Here is a 19,112-nt window from a genome sequence, read left to right on the forward strand (position 1 = left end):
GCACAAGTAGAAAGGGTTAAAAGGTTTGGACTGCATAAATAAAAACTGAACAAGCAGCAGATGAAATGTTTTTGTGGCACAGAGTAGCTTAGCATTGTGTAGCTATAAGAATTTATTGACCAGAAGAGATTATTAAATTGTGTGTAAGAGGAAAAAAACCTGCAGTGTGAAAATGCTTTTAATGGTCAATGAGAGCAAGGTCAGCAAGTTCTATATATGAATGTAATATTTACAATTTGTATTCTCTAAACCCCATCTTAACTTACATCAAATAGCAATGACTTTTGTGTTAGACTATTTATTTGCTGTAACAATGCTTGTTGGTAATAAATCTTTTACCAGGCACCTGATCGGCAGCACCTGGGTGTACCAGAAGCTCAAAACAATTGGCATACATATTCAATAGCAACAGCAAAATAAGTTGTTTGACAGAGATTTGGCAATTTTTTCATGTGCACAACCCACATACTGAGCTCTACTGCTCATCCCACACATGCATGTTCCTTACAAATGTGGCACCATTTAACAGGCTTCCCCCCAGTATAAGATTTATTGCCAAGAAGCATTGTTCCAGCAAAGAAATATTCAAGCAAACACAAATCTCATTAGTTTTTGTGCTAAGTTTATTAGATTCTTTTCTTAGTTTGTAGCTGTGATGGTTAAAATGTGCTGCTTTAAAATCTAGTCATAAAAACAACTGACTACAATAAACATCACTTTTTAAAGTGCTGGAAGTTGCAGGGCAATTTACCTGAAGCCCGATAGCACCTTCATATTACAGGTAAAATATATTAAAAAGCACTTTTATTATTAGTTTTCCAATTTAATGCCCACTCAGAGTTTTGCATTGCAGTACATTTTAAATTTAGTATTTAGAGTGTGTGCGTGTACAAGTACAACTTGTTTACATTCTGCCATTTCTTGTATATGGTTATTATTAAATGTGCTGTTCTGTGTTCAAACATTTCTTACTTTGTTTTAATCAGTCATAAGAACCATGTTTCAGAAGTCTTGTGTTTTGTTCAGATGCAACTTTGCAAACCTAATTTGTGCACTCACTTTGTTTTTAGAGACAAGATCTAGAATCTTTCCAAACAAGTCTGACTTGTTCAGTCTTTTTCTCCAATTCTACTGTCATCAACTTAAATATTAAAAAAGCTGACTGAAGCCTGTAGAGCTCAAGGTTTAGCTCTTTTCTTAGCATAGCAGCCTGTGAAGGCTTCACGTCAGCAAACCACAAAACTTTGGTGCACTTAACGGTTGTGTTTGTTGTATTTTCAGACTTGATCAGGACCAATTCATGTAGTATTTAGATCTGGTTTGTAAAACGTTGAACTGAAAGGAGGTTTGTTTATATTTTATTGTTAAAGTTCTTCTTTAAAGCTTTGAGGACATGAGGAAGCAAAAGCAGAAGTTGACATTACTCTCACATTATGTTGTCCAGGTTGTGTGTGTGTTGTGTTAAACTGACTCACAGCTGTTTATCCTTGTGTGTCTGTCTCCATGCAGGCTAATGGTATTAAGATTGGACCCCAGCATCCTACCACCAATTCCACACTGTCCAGTAGCCAGGGAGGCCAACATGCTGGAGGGGGCTGCTGCTGAAGCCCCAGACCACCCTCTCCTCCTCCTCCTCCTCTTCCTCCAGCCCTAACCCTTCCTCCTCCCTGCCCTCTCCAACCCTTTGTTGCGTTTCTACAGAACTGTCCAGGCCCACTAACAGTTTAACCTCTCTCTGCCGCTCCATTCTTTCATCCATCCATCTCTGTGTCCTGAGTGTCTTGAAGCATCCCCATGGGTCTGGGGAAAGGGGGGAGGGGTCAACATCCCTATGAGTCAGCATGATTTCTTACAGTCTTATGAGGACCGAGTCAGCTTCACCTGTAGATTTAATTCAAAAGGTTGTTTTTTTTTTTTTTGATTGTTCACCTGTTTGTTTTGGTTAGAGAAAGATTTTAAGCTTTTCATAAAAAGAAAAACAAACAAAAAAAAACAGACGCACTTGTGGAAATTGGATTTTCTTTCAGCCGTTTGATTTACACATGCCCTTTAGAGTCGCAGGGATTTTGTCGGTGTATCGCAGTACCTTAAAGTCACAGAAGCTATGAACTGGCAGCGGTGGGCTGACTTTATTTAGACTGATTCAGAGCAGGAGTTTAGAAATGAAACCCTTTTAACGGCTAACTGTATGGAATAAACCAGGCACCGTGTTGTGTCTATACACACATCTGTATGTTTTGTTTTGTTTTTGTTAAAGGCAGCGTTGCTAGTCAGGCGTGTTTCTACATGCTGAGTCAGTTTTCATGCTGTGCCTGTGTGTATAGTGTGCGTATAGAGATGATACATGTATTCCAGGATGTCAGTTTGTGAGCTATGGGAGGCATTCAAGTCACTCTGTATTATTTGTTCATAAAAACATGCAAATCATGTCACTTTTGTCCATTTTTTCCCAACTTATTTTGTGTTTTCCAGCGTGCCCTTTGTTTCCAGCTCACAGATATTTTGTATTTCATAAACACTAAAAACTGGTTGTGGATTAAAAAGGGTTTTTTTTTAAGCCTGGGTAGAGAAAAGACTAAACTGTTGCGTGTGAAAATAGATCCTTATGAAACAACAGAACATGAGCAGGAAGGTTGAACGAGGGGTTGTGGAGTGATGGCTGCCATTATGAAGTTAAAGAAATGTATGAATTAGAAATTGTTTTGTTTATTTTCTTTTCAATATATTTATCAGGTGCATTTCTGTGTATATATGGCTCTTTAGGTTTGTGTAGCTAGCTATGTTGGCTGTTTAACATGAAGCGTGGCATGTTGTCATGGTCTATTGAAGTCTTAACCAGGAGCTGAGAGAGCTGTTCTCTGAGCCTGAAACAGCTTTTTAGCATTTTGAACAATCTCCCATTTAAACCCAAAGGAACTCGGCCGCCCTGGTACATTCGGGTTGGTGGTGCCCTTTCTTTTAAATGACAAGTATGAATGATAACAGGCTGTTAACAGGACCGAGCAGAGGTATTGAGTGTCCCTGGTGGGAGACTTTGACTCTGACTGAAAATGTCAAAGCATCTCCCCTTTTTAAGCAAGCTAAGATTTCCACCCTGAATTAGCCGGCACGCGTTCTTCATCTGCCGTTTTGGAGCTCGATTCACTTCGATTCACTGCTGCCATGTTTATTTTGCTTTAAAATCTCAGATGTAATGATTTTACTGCTAACGGTTTACTTGCATCCCCCCCACACTTTATTTTCTCAAACTGTGTAGCAGCAATAGCTCTGTACCTGCTTCTTTTTAATGCCAAGTTATTGTGTTTACTTGTGTTTTATCAACAAAACAAATGAAGGTGAGCGAAACGTCAAGTAAGCCCTTATGGTCTGCCCTGAAATCAGCTGTCTGCCTTAACGCCCACCTTCCTGAGACACCTGGATGTCTGCAGAAACCAGTGACCCTTTATTTGCAGATAAAAGTTTCACCACTAATGAACTCCTTGGCGATATATCACTTGTCTAGATGCACATTTAAAGATTATTTTCTTGTTTGATTTTTGTGCACAAATTGGGGCATTTGAAACGAATCTAAATCGTTTTTGTTGTTTTTTTTTTTCTGGTCCCCTCCAAATATACATACGCAACTTTGCATACAATGTATGTATGCATGTGTAGATGATGTATACATATTTTTCTTGTCTATCTAACCAAGCTGTGTTTTCTCTCCAGGCTGACTGTAACTTTTGGGTTTCATGGCAGTTTTTTTTTATTCTTCAATATATTCAATCAGTTATTAATCTTAATCTGAGCATAATTATCCTTTGTAAACCAACATGTAAGTGTGTGTATGTGAACTCAGAGGAGGACCAAGCCAAACCTGATGCATCTATCTCTCCTACCTGTCTATCTTTATCTATGTGGCCCTCTTCGCTCCTCCTCTCCCTGCCTCTCCTCCTTGCCCTCAACGTTTATTGCTGTGTTTGTTCTTTGGAAAAAATAAAACCTTTAAAAAAAAGAGAGAAAAAAATGAAAATGCTATCACAATAAACTATAATAAAACATTCTAAACTCTAAACATGTCAACTTGATGGTTATGTGGACATATAGTCCCTAAAAGGAAAAAAGAAAAGAAAGCTGCTGTTTTATTTTCTGTCCAGATTTTTTTAAAATACCCATTTCTTGCACTGTTTAGCTCCCTAATTCAGTCATTAAAATGAGATGAAAAAGGGACTCCTGGAAATGTGCTGTTTGACCTTCAGTCGTCATTGAGAGTATATTTCCCTGATGAGGGTTGGTCAGAGAGATTGCTTGATGAATGAAACATTTTGAAACACGTATGTTGTYCTGGAAGGCTCGCATGGCTCAGCCTTGATGCATGAGCGCTCATTCGCAGCAGTTCAAGTTGGCTGAAGTTCTGCTATAGATTCAAAGCAAACTGATGACTCCTACAAACTGATTCATTGTGTAGATCTGCTCATAAGCAGCCAAATGTTGCTGCAGTTTAAGCCCATTGACAGGGACAGTTCAGAAATTTAAAGTCAATGTTCTCTTGAAAGATTTTGAACAATAACTTACATGTTGTGTACAGCTCCTAAAAGGGATAAAATCTGGTGAAAATAGTTACCATTTGAGCTGTGACAACAGTCCCAGAACACAGTATGAAGAAAGTGCAGATACTAGTTAAATAATGATCCCTTCAGCCTTTCAGTCTAATAAATATTTCTTAAAAATGCCACACAGATGTGAGAGAATGCCACGTTAGAGGATATAACACTTCCACATTTTTGCACGTAACTGTTTAGTTTGTTGCTGTTTTCACAACTGAACGTTCTCCTGATGCTGCCGAGTATCAGTCTGGGAGCTGATTAAACTTTTGGACTGACCATGCCCAGGATTAGTCGGTCATTATTTTAACAGCATAAAAGTTCTTGACATAATGCAAACAATACAATAAACACATAAAACATGTTAATACTTAAGTATTTATAAATGTTTATGCTTTTATTGTTGTAATGATTCAAAGTCAATAAAAATGTTGGCCTTTTTGAAAAAAAAAAAAACTCCAATGTCAAAGTGAAATCAAGTCTATGGAGCATTACCATTAAAAAAAAGTAATTGCATAGATATGTACTTGCTTTAAGGTGACACCACATTCAAAAGTACAAGTTGGGATGGATACAAAAGGAGTTCTAGGGCCCTAAACATCCACCGTAGTTCTGTTAAATCCAAGAAATGGAAGGGAAATGTGTGTGGATCTTCAAAGAGCGAGCTGTCCTCACAAACAGAATAGTGTCAAAGACACCTGTGATCACTCTGAAGGAGCTACGAGCTTCAGCAGGTGAGATGGAAGAGACTTGAGCTACAAATGTTGCTCAGATTCTTCAACAATCAGAGCTTTACGGGAGAGTGGCTAAAAGGAAAACAAGATTCAATCATAACGAGTCTAACCAGTCTAGAGCTGAGATTTAATAAGCTTTCTTCATTTATTTTGTACAAAATTAACTGAAAAAGCATCCTCAAAAAGTGGTGTTTTTTTTTTGTCATGTACTAAAGGATGACAAGATGAAGTGAAATGTACTATTAGAGCCACATAATTATACACAGTTACTCCAGAGATCACTTTGAGACCACCAGTCAACCTTTTGGACTGCAGCAGGATGTGACAGTACTCAGCATGATGAGAACAAGCCGACTCCACACACAAACTATTGGTTCTGAACTGAAACAGGGTGTGAGGTAACACTGCTAACCACTACACCACGAGTGCAATTCATGCACATATTTTATCATTTACAAACCAGAAGCTGCAGCTTTTAGTCTGCATGTTCTCACTTACAGGCAGAACAAAGTATTGTGTGTGTCCTTGTGTTGGGACCCTCTGATGGACTCGTACCCCACCTCTTGCAGCTCAAGCGACCCTGAACAGGACAAAGGTGGGTGCAGAAAATGGATAGATGATATGAACAATGCAGACATAATTTCTTTCTCAACAGATGGTGGTCTTTCTGCAAAGGTGACCTTTAACCTATTCTAAAATGTATGTTTTACCTAAACTAAGAAAATATGCCTTTACTTAACAGTGGGCTAAGATGCAAGTTAAAATAAACCCAGAGTATTAATATTGCCCAATATGATAACATTTTTTTTCTGCATGTGTTTAAACTCAACATATCTTTTGAACCACTGAACTAATTTTGATGAAACCTGGAAGAGATGTTTGGATGAAGGTCTACAACTGATGAACTTTTGGAGTCGACCGGATTCAGGGTGGCTGCCACAGCCACTGACTTTAGAAAACCCACAACTGGGTATATTTCAGTCAGTTTTTACAAATGGTGTGCTAAAATTTGAGGTGATAGTTGAGACTGACCCTCAATACTTACAGTATATTCTGATGAAAACACTTTGCAAAAAAACAAAATTCTGTTTAATTGAAAACCCTGTCAGACGAATATCCCATGAAGCATTGAATGAATTTAAACAAAACTTTCTGAAAATAACAAATGGATGTACAACTCTTAACTTTTGGAGTCATCCCTATTCAAGATGGCTGCTATACAGCTTAGTCCATCAGTTCGACAGATACAGAGCTAAAATTTGATGCGGTTGCAGCTGGAAGTCATTCCCACCAAAGTGAAGCTGACTCCTCCCAAAAGGCAAATTGGATGAGTGGTTAGTGCATCGTTTGTGCGCGTTTGTGCACTTGAAATTATCGTTTGTGCTGCTATGGTTTTTTATATATTAAAGAATGTTTGTAAGGGTCATTCAGTGGTCACCATCGCTCCAAAATGAACCAAAAATGAACCAAACTAGTCGACTTTTGTTGTGCTTTGTTTGAGCAGGTTTGTGCCGTTGAAACGGCTGTTTGTGCTGCTATAATTTATTAGATATCACACGTTATAATTTCGGACAATCACGTGACTTGGCCTGAATTGTTTACGAAGTCACAGACATGTGATCGTCTGAAATTATAACGTATAATATCTAATAAATTATAGCAGCACAAACAGTCGTTTCGATGGCACAAACCTGTTCAAACAAAGCACAACAAAAGTTGACTAGTTTGGTTCATTTTTGGTTCATTTTGGAGCGATGGCGACCACTGAATGACCCTCACAAAAAACCTTTAATATATAAAAAAAACCATAGCAGCACAAACGACAATTTCAAGTGCACAAACGAAGCACTAACCACTCAGAATATTAGAATTTTATTTTTCTGTGGTTCATTTTTTGGGAGGGGTTGGTTTCACTCAGCTTCAGCCAAATTAGCTACAAATTTTTATTTCATTGTAATTTTATTTGACACCACCTCCACCCACCATGCTAAAAAGTGGAGGGACCATTTGGCCTTTGACCAGCAAAACCCTGCCTCTCTGTCAGTATGGGGGTACATTAGTGCAGCTTACACATCTGGAAAGGCATTGTTAATGTTTTAAAACATATATGTTTTACGACAACACACGCTCCCATCCAGACAGAAACTTTTCAGTTGTTAAACTGCTTCTTGCATTCATTACAAGCATGGCTTCATTACAGAGAGTCCAGGTGCTGAGCTGACCTGCCCAAAGTCCAGACCTCTCACCATTTGTAAACATTTGGCACAACATAAAAGCTTCATTAGCCTGTTTTTTTTTTTTTACCTTATGTTATAACAAAATGTTCTCTATAGTTTATCTGAATCTAATGTACAAATTATGTAACAATGTTAGGAAGTTCTCATGAAATGTGTTGTACTTTTCAGAAAGGAGGAAGTATAAAAGTAGACAAAGAGATCTGAGAGTTAGGACATGCACAGCAACTACGTGAGGGGGAGAGAGAGAGAGAGAGAGAGAGAGAGAGTGTGTGTGTCCTAAGGCCCGATTGTCATGATAAGCAAATTACAAATTGTGTCAGGGACATTTGCATTACTGTAGGTCCCTCATATTCCCTCAATATGCATCATTTCATCTAAAAAGAAATGCTGATTGAATGGTGATTTGAAAATCTGCTGCTTCACTTTGACATGGTGATATCTGTTGTGCTTCAGTCAGCGTGGGAAGTGTGCAGCTTTATGTTAGGTGTTTTATTTAATCAAATATGGTGCTTTGCATCAGTTAAGCTGTGGAACTTAGCAGGACCCTGCCTCTCTCTTTACATGCTCTCCCACATTAGAATACACATTAGAATGTAATGATTTAAGGCATAAACAATAATATTTCTATTATACTGTACACGCCAAATACGTGTATGTGTAGGCTATATGTTTTTAAAAGTTAACAAAATGAAAAATATTTTTGGTAATGCTTATGAGTTTGAGTGCTCTTTTATTCAAAATAATTGTCCAACTTGTTCCAAAGCCAACAATGAGTTTCTGAACACGCTTTAAACTACTATTCTCTTAAAGTTTAATTTGAAACAGCAACCCACAGAGTGATTTCAGCTGTTTGAGGAGGTTTTTGCATCCATTTGTCGTCCCCCCCTCCAACCTAGAAGTCAGAGTGCGCGGGCACGGCTGGGTCAGTGACCGCGCACGCCGCGTATTTATCTGTATGAGAGGTCCGCGGGAGCGCGCCCCCCCCTGGCCGTGGAAGGTGAGCGAGTGTCTGGAGGGGAGGACTCGGGAGCGCGGCCAGCCGAGGGATCGATCGGATTAAACTCGATTTGAGTGAAATTAACACAAAGGAGAGAAGAGCAACGCGCAGCAGTCGGCGAGGTCGCGGATGCGAGATACGTCGGAGAAATATTTCATGAAAAACAAGAAACTTGAACTTTTTTTCCCCCTCCCTCTCTGTTTATTTATATCGCAAACTGAAAAGGACCACGGTGGATTTTTTTTTCAACCAAGCGGAGATAGCGTACCCTTCTAACGAGGAGTTGATTTGATAAAAAGCCTGAAGTGACCAAGCTTGTTGGGTAAGCTAACAAATGCCTTTTTTTTTCTCCCAGTAAGTGCGTTTTTTTAAGAAGCAGAGAGATGGTGCTTTCGGTCAAGCCGGTTTTGAATGAAACTAGTTAATATTTTCTTTGAATAGTAAGTTTTTCGTACTTTTTAACGCAATCGGACTCTATCCACCGTGCGGGTTGTGTTTTTGAATCCGACGGGACAACTCATTCAGGGCTAACTGTGTGTAAATATAATGTACGAGACTCCAGGTTCTGTTTTACGCTCTCATTTAAGCCTAAAGTCATTGAAGGTCCATGTAGCTCCCGTGCCGACATGCTAACAATAGCAAGTTTAGCTTTGCCACCCGCTGCATCGCTCAGACGCACAGACGCACAACAAACAGTCCCATTAATTAGTTGAAAAGTGGGAAGAAATATTCCTGAAATGACAGGGAGAGCTTCCCTGTTTCCGACTCTTTTTCTGCCTTGAGCACTTGACGGGTTTTGTGATGTGGAGCGGCGACTTGTTTCAGTTTTAAAGTGTAAGTGTTAGCTCTGTTAGCCGATTGTGTTGGAGCTTCCAGGAGACACGAGGTGGCTCGGAGCGAGGAGGTGAGTCACCAGCCCGCTGAATGAGCGGAGCTCGCTCAGGGAGATTCCCAGCGGACAACACTTAAAAACCAAAACCTCTTTGCTTTTCACTTGAAATCACACGTTTCGACATAAAAGTTTTAAAACCTGACGAGATTCTTCAGAATGCGTCTTTCTTTTAAGGGAAAGCGGGTAGTGTGAAGTGTTTATTGTAGTTTTATTGGACGGAAAGGACAGCGGAGTGAAGAGGGGGGGTGAGCTGTGAGGCCAGGCGGTCATTCCATACAAACCATTTTTAACGTTGCTTCGGCTTTTCTTTATCTCACTAAAACACTTTTAATCATTCAAAGGAGACCGTCGGTTCCGCGTGTGGCGGTTTTCGGTGCAGAAGAAAGTGTTTTACAGTAGGAAAAACCGAGATGAGTGAGCCGTTCCCCGGTCCGAAACGACGTGCGAAATGCCGCTGATAGGCTAATTAGCCGTGCTAGCCGCTGGAGGCTGGCCCAGCGCGAGGACACAGAAGTTCAGCTAGCCTCGTTAGCCACCTCTCATCCTTATTGTGTACAGACCACTTATTTGCCCCCCAGAGTTAGCTCCTAACCAGCTCAGGGCGGTTATCTCAGGCTTCTCCTCTGCCAAGGAAACTAACTTTACGCATCTTTCACGTCACTTTTTTAAAAATCCAAGTTAAAGCACAGAAAGTGACGATAAACATTCCGTCTTTTCCGCGTTGTGGCTTTTGTGAATGTTTATTATCGAGTCCGGTGACCCAACTTTGATAATCACCCAAGGCTACACTTGTTTCTCGCTGTTTCCAAAATAAAACACCTGCTGTTGCTTGTACGCTCCATTTTTGTTATAACGCCTTAAAACTTTTATTTTTATTTTTTTTTCCCCTTGCGCAGCTGGACTTTATTGCATGAATTTGTTGCGCTATCCTGCCATCTTTCTTCATTCTGTAATCGGCCAAGTTGCATAAGGGTCACCCTGCCGCTTTCTCGCAACTCTGACAGCTTTACAAATCTCAGCAAAAGGAGAAAATTGTTTAATTTTTTTTTGGGTTTATGCAGTTTGGCACTTTMGGTGTCCGTGTGTCGGTTTATTTTCCCGGATTTTCCCCCCTATGGATTCAGAGCTTCTCCCCCCTCCACCTTGTATGTGAGAGCCAAGATGGCAGCTAGTCATTTTTAGCGGCCACAGAGGGAGAGATAAGAGGCACCGACCACACACACGCGCACACACGCACGCACACAACAGATGTTCTGCACTATTTTGTCTCTTTTCTTTCTTTTCTTTTTTTTTGCGGTTGTGAGACATTCTTCTCCCCTCCATTCAGCCACAAAAGCTGCCTTAGTTTGTTAAAGAACAGGCAGTTTTCAAATAAAAGTGTAACTTTATACAAAGTTTGTTCTCCTCAGTGTGATTCTTGTTTTATTTTTTCATCATAAATATAAGTTAACTTATTTGAAGCAGGTTAGTGATGTTTTTGTCCATGCAAATCTTACTATTTAGCCGAAGTGGACTTTTTCCACAGTTGATAGGTGACTTTGAAGTTGTTGTTTTTTTGTTTTTTAACTTGCATCCGATGAGTTCAGGGATTACTCAGAAGGCATAAAAACATGAACATTTGAAGAATGAGAAAGTGGATTCTCTTAAAGTCTGAATGCTAAGCAGGTTAACTGTACATGGATGTTTCAAAAACTTCTCTAGACACGCATTATGTTTTCGCACATTGTTTGATCTCCGTTCGACAAAATGTAAGAGTGGGGTACTTCCCTACATTTAGAAAATCCCTTCTTTTGCTAGCGTCACTGATGTGCCACTGGTGGGGTAATCCCTGCATATGTTGAGAGGATAAGTCTGAGGTACATCACCTGCAGCAAATTGACTCAAGTCTTATTAAATGCACCACTAGGGTACCGTAGTTAATTGAGATTTCACAGAAAGTCTCAATTAAATTTCCAGGCTAATATCCATGCACTGATTCTCATCATAACTGCACAGGGTTTGATGTAAATTGTTTTCACTGATGTTTGTTTGTGCTATTGTGTGATGTGAAGAGTTTTGGCAGAACAGAAAGTTTTGCCCAAGTTTACCTGTTCTTGTTTTGAAGATGCAGATAATTGTTTACTTGTAAAATCAGAACTTGAGTGACCTACAACTCTTGAACTGCTACTTATGATGACCTTTTAACCAAATCCATTCTTTTGGATTGGCCGAATAAAATGAAAAGTTTATTGTGCGTAAGTGGACAAAAACGTGTAGCCTTGTCGCCTGCAGAAATGACGAACTGGCAACCAGGGTTGGGCGATGTTAGCAAAAAAAAAAAAAGATCACAATTAATTGTGGCATTTAGACAAAAACAATAAATAGACTTTGATGTCTACAACATTGTGGCCTTGGTCCACATTTACTGGCTTTCTTCTTACCCCAGATTTACACTAGATACGACTCCGCTGCGGTGCTCAGTTCGCAGCTCTTCATTTGCATCCCAATTTATACAGCGTCCACTCTGCTCCGCTGTGACGCACAGAGGAGGCATGTGCATAAAGGAGATCGCGCGATAGATATAAAACATAGATTTAAGAGCGTCTATGGTTGAAACCATACCACTGTCGTCTTTTTGAAACTTCTGATTTCAAAATAAAATCCACGAGTATTGTGTGTATGCTACATGTTACCTTCTGCTTCCCTAACAGAACAAAACACTCTTGACGGCAGTTGTGTAGAAATATACCCATATATTTAATATAGCTGGGATTTCAACAAAATTAGTCCGCCTTATTGTGTCTTATTTTGAAAATATGGATGTTGTCCTTTTCCTGTTGGTGCGACGTGATCTTTATAGATTGACTCCAGGGCAACTCTGGCGTCCGGCAAAAATAGGATAGGATCTAATTTTGGCGGATCGCCACCGTGCGGAGCCAGTGTAAATACTCTCATTGATTAGCATGGGTGCATATTTACTGCAGAGGTCGGATCGTAGTGGAGCGGAGCTGCATCTAGTGTAAATTCAGTTTAACTCCGGTTTATGTCGATGTTTCAGGCGATTTAGCATTAGTTGCCTCCCATCATTGGGCTCATATGCACACCTGACGTGTTGCACATAGGGCTGCACCAATTAATCGATGAATCAACAACTAATATATTATTAAAATAATCGATGACTAATTTAATAATCGATTAATCGTTTTCTCTTTTTTGTTGTTCTTTACTTTGTTTTTCTCTCCAAACTGCTTTGACACCTTCCACTGCCACGTCTGCCTTTCTGTCCTTGACACACATGCACAGTAGTGGTAACTGGGGTAGGCCGTGGACGTCACAAGTAGGGCTGCACCGATTAGTTGAAATAATCAATGACATCGATTATGTAAATTTGTTGACGCAGATTTTTTATTATCGATTCGCTGTATTACATAACTACCACTTGAATGTTCATGCAATTCCATTTCAGTACCTAAAAGCATCATAGCGACCATATTGGCATAAGAGTGGTGAGTTTTTCATGAAAATATTACAATTACAATTACAATAATATCACAATTACAGAAAATATTACAAATATTAAAGAACTGTTCTTGTTAATTTGATGAAAACATTTTAAATTTCCAGTGCACTCACATCAGAATAACTTATAGATTTGTTGTTAGAATAATCGATTAATCGAAAAAATAATCGTTAGATTAATCGATTAGAAAATAATCGTTTGGTACAGCACTAGTTGCACACACAAACACCTCATCGCATGACACTAATTACAAAGTGGCAAATGTTAATTGACAGTTTTTCTGACAATTAATTGAACATGATTGGTTCTGGGGGTATTCTGGTTTGTACCAAAGACCAGTTTTGTTTTCATTATGAGTTTTTCAAATACCGGTATACCGGTTTAAAAAGTGACTGATGTCTACAACCAGGCAAAGAAGAAAAGATGTGTAGAGGAGGGAAACGGCACTACAGACAAATGTCCAGAAACAAGTTGTTTATGGCAGAAAGTGAGTAACTTCAGATGACCATGGATTGCTGATCAGTAAACAGCATTTGTACATTTTAACTTCAGCTAAAGCAGGGGTGTCAAACTCCAGTCCTCGAGGGCCGCTATCCTGCATGTTTTAGAGGTTTTCCWGCTCCAACACACCTGATTCAGTGATTGAATTAACTCTTCAAATTGGGCAGAAGCCTGCTAATCACCCAGCGATCAAAATCAGGTGTGTTGGAGCAAGAAAACCTCTAAAACATGCAGGATAGCGGCCCTCGAGGACTGGAGTTTGACACCCCTGAGCTAAAGTGTTATGAAAACAAAAATATTGTCAGATACAGTGCTATTTGTTGAAAATACTATACCATACCATAAAATATCATAAAACTTGTGTCATACCACCCAGCACTACATAATACGATTTTGCCTAACACTGTAGCACATACTTTTTACTTATTCACCCTTGCACATTCACCGTTAATGCAACTTCTTTATTTTTGGTCATTCTTAAACGCTTATGGATTTAGTTTGCAGGTGATATTTATTCACCATTTGTTACATGTTTTACGCTAGTTCGGTTTGGTTTTCAGATTATAAATGTTTGGAAGGTTGCTAGTCCAAAATATACAATAATGGACAACAATGAGAAAAAATTAACACAAATACTTAGTCCTGATATTTCATATTAAATGGTGCTGAATGCTTATATGTGGATTAATACTATAGAATAATCTGGAAAATTATTATAAAAGCATTGGATCAATTAATTCATTTAAAAAATGATCAAAGCAAAATTGTTAAAGAAATATAAAATTGTTCAATTTGTATGAGTTACTGTTTGAGGAGTTAAATGTTTTGTTTTGTTTTATTATTTGGCTTATTATTGTTTGAAATTAATAAAAATTTTTGTAAATAGGAGCAGATGTCATAAGATCCTTTTCGTCTTCTGCTGTCTTTCATTTTATGTTATTTGTATTGTTTTGTTGTATGTAATGTTTTTTCTAATTAAATGAATTAAAAAATGCTATATTATAATAATAAGAAAAGTTATATGTTGATGTTGGAGGCAAGCTTCATTATCCAAGTTCAGTTTTGTCATCAAACCTGCTGTCCATAAGTGATTTTTCTGTCAGACTTGATGCATTAGCACCTACTCACTGTTTTGGGTTATGCAGGCGTTAAGGCTGAGTTACTCAAATTTTTTTGGGGAGGAATGTAGTATTTCCTTTGTGTGGTCAGCACTTAACTTTAATACACTGTGTTACACCCTCTGAGTGTGAAGTAAAGTGAGTTGCCTGAATGTATTATACATGTTGTCCATGTGTGGTTCGTTCTTCGGCTGTCGTGAGCGATTACAAGGTTAAAAGATGATGATGAAGATTATTTAAGCTGAAGTTTTCTCACTTGGCCCAGAAAGGATTACTATGGGAAATGAAGCATTTTGAGTCTGCATGTATTAGTAAAATGATGTTGGCTTATTAATTTTTGAAAATCACCTACATTACCTTCCAAAACGTCTCATCTGCTGAGGATTCTGCACTGAGGACTTTTTATTGTGACTTTGAGGAGAAGCGGTAATGTTTTTTATAAGCATGCCACCTTCAATAATATACTTAAAAAGAAGCTTACGATCAGTGCAAAACCTGCAAAAATGGTTTGACTGCTATGAAAAGAATATTGAACCAGTGTTTTCCCCAAATGCACTGTATTCTGTTCTCAAGGTTAAGATAGTTTGGAGAGTTTGCTACCTCATGAAGCTAAGGTTATTCAGTTTTGTCTGACATGTAACCACAAAAACATCCTCTCACTATCACCAGGGAGAAGGAAACCTTTCTGAAGTCGATGGTTGATATTTTGCAGCTTAAAGGCCAGTGTTGAGCTGATTGGATAGATAGGTAGGTCAGATAACACCAGGTGGTGTGGTGTAGTGGACAGTTCAGTGTTGAAAGGGTGGTGTTGAGTGTCTCAGCCAGAGCACTGGTGTTTGTTAGGGTGGCCATTTTGTCTCTCATCATCATTTGTTGTAGATGGCAGCCCTTTTAGGAGAGATGAGAAGTGTTGTCGTTGTTTGCCTCCATCTCTTTCATCTTTGCCATCTAACGCTCCACCTCCACCCACTCTCTGCCCGAGCCTCCCTCCTCTTGTTTCTTTCTCCTCATTGTCACCCTTTCCATCTCTTTCCTCTCCATCTTTGCCTGCTTGTTGTCTCTTCACCTTCCCTCCTTCCTCCCCCCTCCCTCCCTCCCTCCTATCCCTCCAGTCATATCATTTCCAGCCAAAAGGTTAGCAGGGATCTTTAGCACCATGGTGACATTCAAAACTGAGTGTCATCACTGTCTCTTGCTCTCTCTCACCTGTCTCCTCTTCTGCCCCCTCTTCCTCTATGCTTGCATCTCTCCCCCACCCCCATTCTCCTCCTGCAGTGAGGGCCTTCTGGACCAAGTGCTGTGCCTGGAAGAGTGGCTGGCATAAATACAGCTCTCAAGTATATGTGTGTGGGCTGTATGTGTTTTCTGTGTGTTGGGAGAGATGGCCTGTCAAGTACATCGCTGACCCATATGTGTGCGTGCATTTTAATCTGTTTTTGACCTCTGCTGTAACACATCCTGTTTTTCTTCTTCATCTCCCCCCCCCTGCTCCCCATGAACCGCACTGCTGCTGGGAAACAAATAAGCTAAATCCAAAGGACTCTCCACAAGGAAATATGTGGGAGTTCTGTGTCGTCAGCTGCTGATGAATCCCGTTGCTAAAAGACGTGATGGGAGCTACATTTTCTCATTGGTTTTTAGTGCTTTCCGTGGTTTAAAAGCGCTGCTGTGGTGTCCTTTCTGCTGTTGTGCATCATCCGTCACTGTTTCAAAGTAATTCACATGGCCGATGAAAGGTTAAGTGCTGCTTGGTTGTGAACTTAACGTGAAGTTGCAAAGATGAAGATGAAAGATGCTAAAATAGTTGCCTAAATGCAAGCATACGTTATAGAAATGTGTTTTTCCACATCTCTTGACTTTAATGTTCATTTAAAGTGGCCAACGTTGTCTCTTATTACTCGGATGCTCGTAAGCTTCATGTAGATTCCAGCTGCAGCAGCAGCTCCGAGCTCTCAGTCGAAGCACTGTAGACCCTGTGAAGCATACTGAAAGGGGTGTGTGAGTCCCAGGGGAGAAGTTACCCCACATCTTTATATCAAGGACCCTGGAAGTTAATTGGTTGTCAGCAGTCAGCCAGGTGGGGCGAGAAGGTGAACTGACCAGTCTCTGGGGGATAGCTGCCGATCAGCCTCTCCCATTGGCCTAATAAGGCATGCCAGTGATTGATAAGGCAGGAGTGGATGTTTTTAGAACTGTGTCTATATTCAGTGTTTGCAAGTCCTCATTTTTGTGCTGCTATGAAAAACGTACTTCGGTCTTTTTGGTTTTGTGGGAGATTCATTAAGTCATTTTGTTGGAAGCTTGTATTGATTCATGTTTTTTGTAATAATGAAGATCTAGACAGAAAGGTGGGAAATTTCTGCCTCTGCTGCGTTAGTTACACAGAAATGTGTAACTGCTTCTTTTTACATTTTGTGTAAAATGATACTCCGCTCCCAACTACTGGTGTTTTTTATATTTAATGACAAATCTGTATAACACTTTAGTTATAAATCATGTAGATCTAAAAAGTCCATGTTTGAACACTTGAAAAAGTCTCAGGGTTTTCCCCCAAAGCTTGCAACCACACTAAAGTAATTTTCATCACTAAGCAGCAATTTTCCCCTCACCTGCAACTTTTTGTTCTCTGATCTTCATTTAGGTCTAAAGCTGCCCCACAAAGTTTCTAATCATAATTTGGGTTGGGTGATATAGCTAAAAAAATTAAAGTTAACCATCACAATTATCAGCACAGAAATCAGCTCCCATGTGTTTGTAAATTATACGTACAAAATCATCAGTCAAATAACTTCTTGATTTTAGCAGGTTAAAATAATAAACTGAACTGAAATCTACCTTTTCCACAATATTAAGTGGCTTCATATCTTTAGTAATGCAGTATGCCACGGGCTAATGTGCACTTGATAGTGAAAGTACATTGAACTTAAATAATTGCAAGGTGGCAAATATAAATTGTTGACAGTTTTTTGTTATGATTGCACACGATGCAGTTTGGTTCAACCTAATTCAGACAGAAAAATCCAGACACACTCATTGGAGTATTCACATGAATTAAAGACAACTTTACAAGATATTTAACACACAGTTGCAGTGTCCGAGGGAAGGGAGGGGTTAGCTTTGAATTTAAAGGGAAACTCATCGACCACCCCATGCAGGTAGGTATATGGTTAAGTTTTAATCCAACCATTAGTCTGAGTCCAGCCAATTATCCATCCATGACTGTCAGGATTTCATTTGATCTGAAATTTAATATGTTCTCTGTCCACATCAGAAAATATAGAAAAATATCTGGTGTCATAATAAAAAGAAGTGAAAACAATGAGCCAGATCTGTCCGAGAGAGATCAGGATGTCTTAAACTTTTAAATTCAAATGGTTTGTTTTATAGGATTTAAGAACTTGACCAGAATTAAAGTATCTGTCCATGTTTTAGCCCACTCTTTTCCTTGTGAGATCAAAAGACTGTTTCACAAGACACCTCAGGCCAGGACCTGCTGCTTGCTTCAGTGAAATGTTTGAATCTGGACTGAGGCGACAAGGAGGATTGACGCCATCCCATCTTTGACGCACTTGTATGCCCAAAAGTGAGACAGTAACGAAGCCTAAATGGTCAACTTGTAGAAAAGTAAGTCAGTGTCGTAACTCAACAATGTGATGAATATTGATGATGACAGGCAGGAACTTGGTTAGTATTTAATTGTTTAAAAATTTTGAACCACAAAGAGAATCGCTAATCTGATTTAATTTGTAATGTTTTTTTAAAATATATGAGAGAGATAACATGAGACACATTTGAGTTGTTTTTTTATATCAATGCGGCGGAGCTCTGCTTCTTGCCTTTTTGACTCTACGATGTTCGCTCTTTCTAAAAACTCGCGACTGTGAGGGACGTGGCCAGCTCCATCTGATTTTGATCGGCCACAGACCGTTAAAACACTGATTGAACTTTGTGGCCATTTTAAGAAACTGTTTAATGAAACAGCTTTCAAAGAAGCTAATGTCTTTCTCCAGTGGTCTCGGTGCGAAAGGTGGGGTACACCCAGACTGGTTTCCAGTTCAACAGAGGACCTCAGAAACAAACTATTCACACCTGCTGCCAATCGGGGTGTACTTATTGACATGTAATAAGCTTTTTTTTTTTTTTACTTCGATAGAAAACTAGAGTACCCAGAGGAGACTTTTGTGTTTCTGGGAAAATTTTCAATATCTTGGATTGCAAAATAATCTGCCTGGTTTAAGTTTGCCACTGTGTTGAAGCCAGTGAAGATCACTGGGTGATGTCCTGCTCAGGGCTTACCCATCTCCGAGTATCATTTTAAATCCGTTTTAAAGGTTCTGGCTGGTCAAAATGTAGGGATAATCTAAGCAGGTGAAGCTTAAATTCAGGCTCCATCTTGTTTTTGTCACATCCTTTCAGTGGCAGTTCATCACTGACTTTAATGCACTTGCTTAAAGGAGTGATTTCCAGAGACTAGAGAGTCAGTTTCAGAAACCGCATAACAGGTTCTTAAGCTCAGTGAGCACAAGCACAGACACACACTTGCACACTAAC

General features: G+C 39.4%; 2 protein-coding genes across 4 annotated transcripts in view; both read left to right on the forward strand.

Annotated features, from left to right (window-relative positions):
- The window catches only part of rab2a (RAB2A, member RAS oncogene family), a 28,993-nt gene extending 24,953 nt beyond the window's left edge, over positions 1-4,040 (forward strand). For both annotated transcript variants that reach the window (XM_014018957.1, XM_014018956.1), the window contains one exon: positions 1,510-4,040. In XM_014018957.1, coding sequence (XP_013874411.1) covers positions 1,510-1,605 — 96 coding nt within the window. In that variant the 3' untranslated portion in view covers positions 1,606-4,040. The remainder of the gene's footprint in view (positions 1-1,509) is intronic.
- Positions 4,041-8,552: 4,512 nt separating this feature from the next.
- The window catches only part of chd7 (chromodomain helicase DNA binding protein 7), an 85,055-nt gene continuing 74,495 nt past the window's right edge, over positions 8,553-19,112 (forward strand). The window contains exon 1 of one of the 2 annotated variants that reach the window (XM_014018960.1): positions 8,553-8,873. The gene's annotated coding sequence lies outside the window, so the exon portion shown is untranslated. The remainder of the gene's footprint in view (positions 8,874-19,112) is intronic. The other variant, XM_014018959.1, reaches the window with a different exon arrangement.

The sequence above is a fragment of the Austrofundulus limnaeus genome, unplaced genomic scaffold (genome assembly GCF_001266775.1).
Source record: "Austrofundulus limnaeus strain Quisiro unplaced genomic scaffold, Austrofundulus_limnaeus-1.0 Scaffold206, whole genome shotgun sequence".
Lineage (NCBI taxonomy): Eukaryota > Metazoa > Chordata > Actinopteri > Cyprinodontiformes > Rivulidae > Austrofundulus > Austrofundulus limnaeus.